The 1,341-nt window shown below is 37.7% G+C and overlaps 1 protein-coding gene across 1 annotated transcript in view; it reads left to right on the plus strand.

Moving 5' to 3' along the window:
- LOC101862380 (phospholipid-transporting ATPase ABCA7) overlaps nucleotides 1–1,341 on the plus strand; it is a gene marked incomplete in the record, with an annotated part of 83,587 nt that overhangs the window by 18,244 nt on the left and 64,002 nt on the right. Inside the window, 2 exon segments of the mRNA XM_035972811.1 lie at nucleotides 161–285; nucleotides 1,175–1,268. Coding sequence (XP_035828704.1) covers nucleotides 161–285; nucleotides 1,175–1,268 — 219 coding nt within the window.

Consider the following 1,341-nt stretch of genomic DNA (forward strand, 5'->3'; position numbering starts at 1 on the left):
GGGGGATGTCTGTCAATCTTATATACTTGTGGGAGCCCGGTTTTTTTTTGGGTTGGGGGGGGGAGGGATGCTCAACATAATAGTTCTCTAATTTTGTAAAATCCTTTGAGGATTTAGTTTAAAAGTTTTTCTCACAAAGCCTTCCCAATGATTTGTCTAGGTGGTTTGTCATGTGAAAACATCTCGAACTTTATTGCCCTTGAGGATCGGAATGATACGTACACCTGGAGAGATGCCCTCAACAATACAAGGCAGTTGTTCGACTCTATTCAAAATTTCTCCAAGGTGAGGAAAGATATATATGTGTTTTGTGGGTGCTGTGGTGTGGTTTGCTTCTTCTTTCCTATCAAACGTCTTTTGTCTTTATCTCTGCTCCTTCTTTTTTGCGTTTGTTACTATCTTGTAACACTTCTAATCTTCGGCACTTATATGACCTTGTTGTGTTGCAAGTACCGTAAAACTCTTACTGAAACTAAAAAAACTGAATTCAGAGTCCTTCCTTTTAGATAGTGTTAAATTCAGAGCTTCCACCTCAATAATAGTGGTACACCTTTTAGATAGTGTTAAATTCAGAGCTTCCACCTCAATAATAGTGGTACATTAAGAGCTTCTGCAGTTGCGAGCGCTTTGAAACTCTTACTAAACCTTACTAAAAGAGCTTCCGCTTCTTAAACAATGTTAAACAGAGTACTCACCTCTTAATTAATGTTATATTTGGAGCTTTCACCTCTTAAATAATGTTAAATTCGGACCTTCACCTCGTAAACAATTTTAAATTTGAAATTTTCACCTTTTTAACAATGTTAAATTTGGAGCTTTCACCTTTTTAACAATGTTAAATTTGGAGCTTTCACCTTTTTAACAATGTTAAATTTGGAGCTTTCACTCTTTTACACTTTGCTACCACAAGGCTCATATAGTAAAAACTCTTGCCATCAAAGGAAAAGGCATTATGGGGAAAATCCAAAGAAACTGGGTGGTAAAAATTTCCGATTGTCGAGATGAGGCGGCAAAGTGTTAAACAATGTTAAATTTGGAGCTTTCACCTTTTAAACATCCTCTCTGTAACAAAAGAGGTGACTGGCCCATTACCATGCCTTTGGAATTTCTGTTGGCGATATAAAAAATGTCTTAGTGAACATGTTTTGCATGTTTTGTGTCTGTTTTCCAACAGTGCATCATGTTGGACAAATTTGTGGGCTACGACTCCCTGAATGAACTAGTCGAAGCTAGCCTGGAACATATTGAGAACAACACTTTTCTGGCTGGTAAGTTGTATGTAGGGGAAACCATGTGCAAGAGCAAATGTACTTTGGTAAAAAGTAACGATTCCCCCCCCCC

The sequence above is a fragment of the Aplysia californica genome, unplaced genomic scaffold (assembly GCF_000002075.1).
Source record: "Aplysia californica isolate F4 #8 unplaced genomic scaffold, AplCal3.0 scaffold00859, whole genome shotgun sequence".
Lineage (NCBI taxonomy): Eukaryota > Metazoa > Mollusca > Gastropoda > Aplysiida > Aplysiidae > Aplysia > Aplysia californica.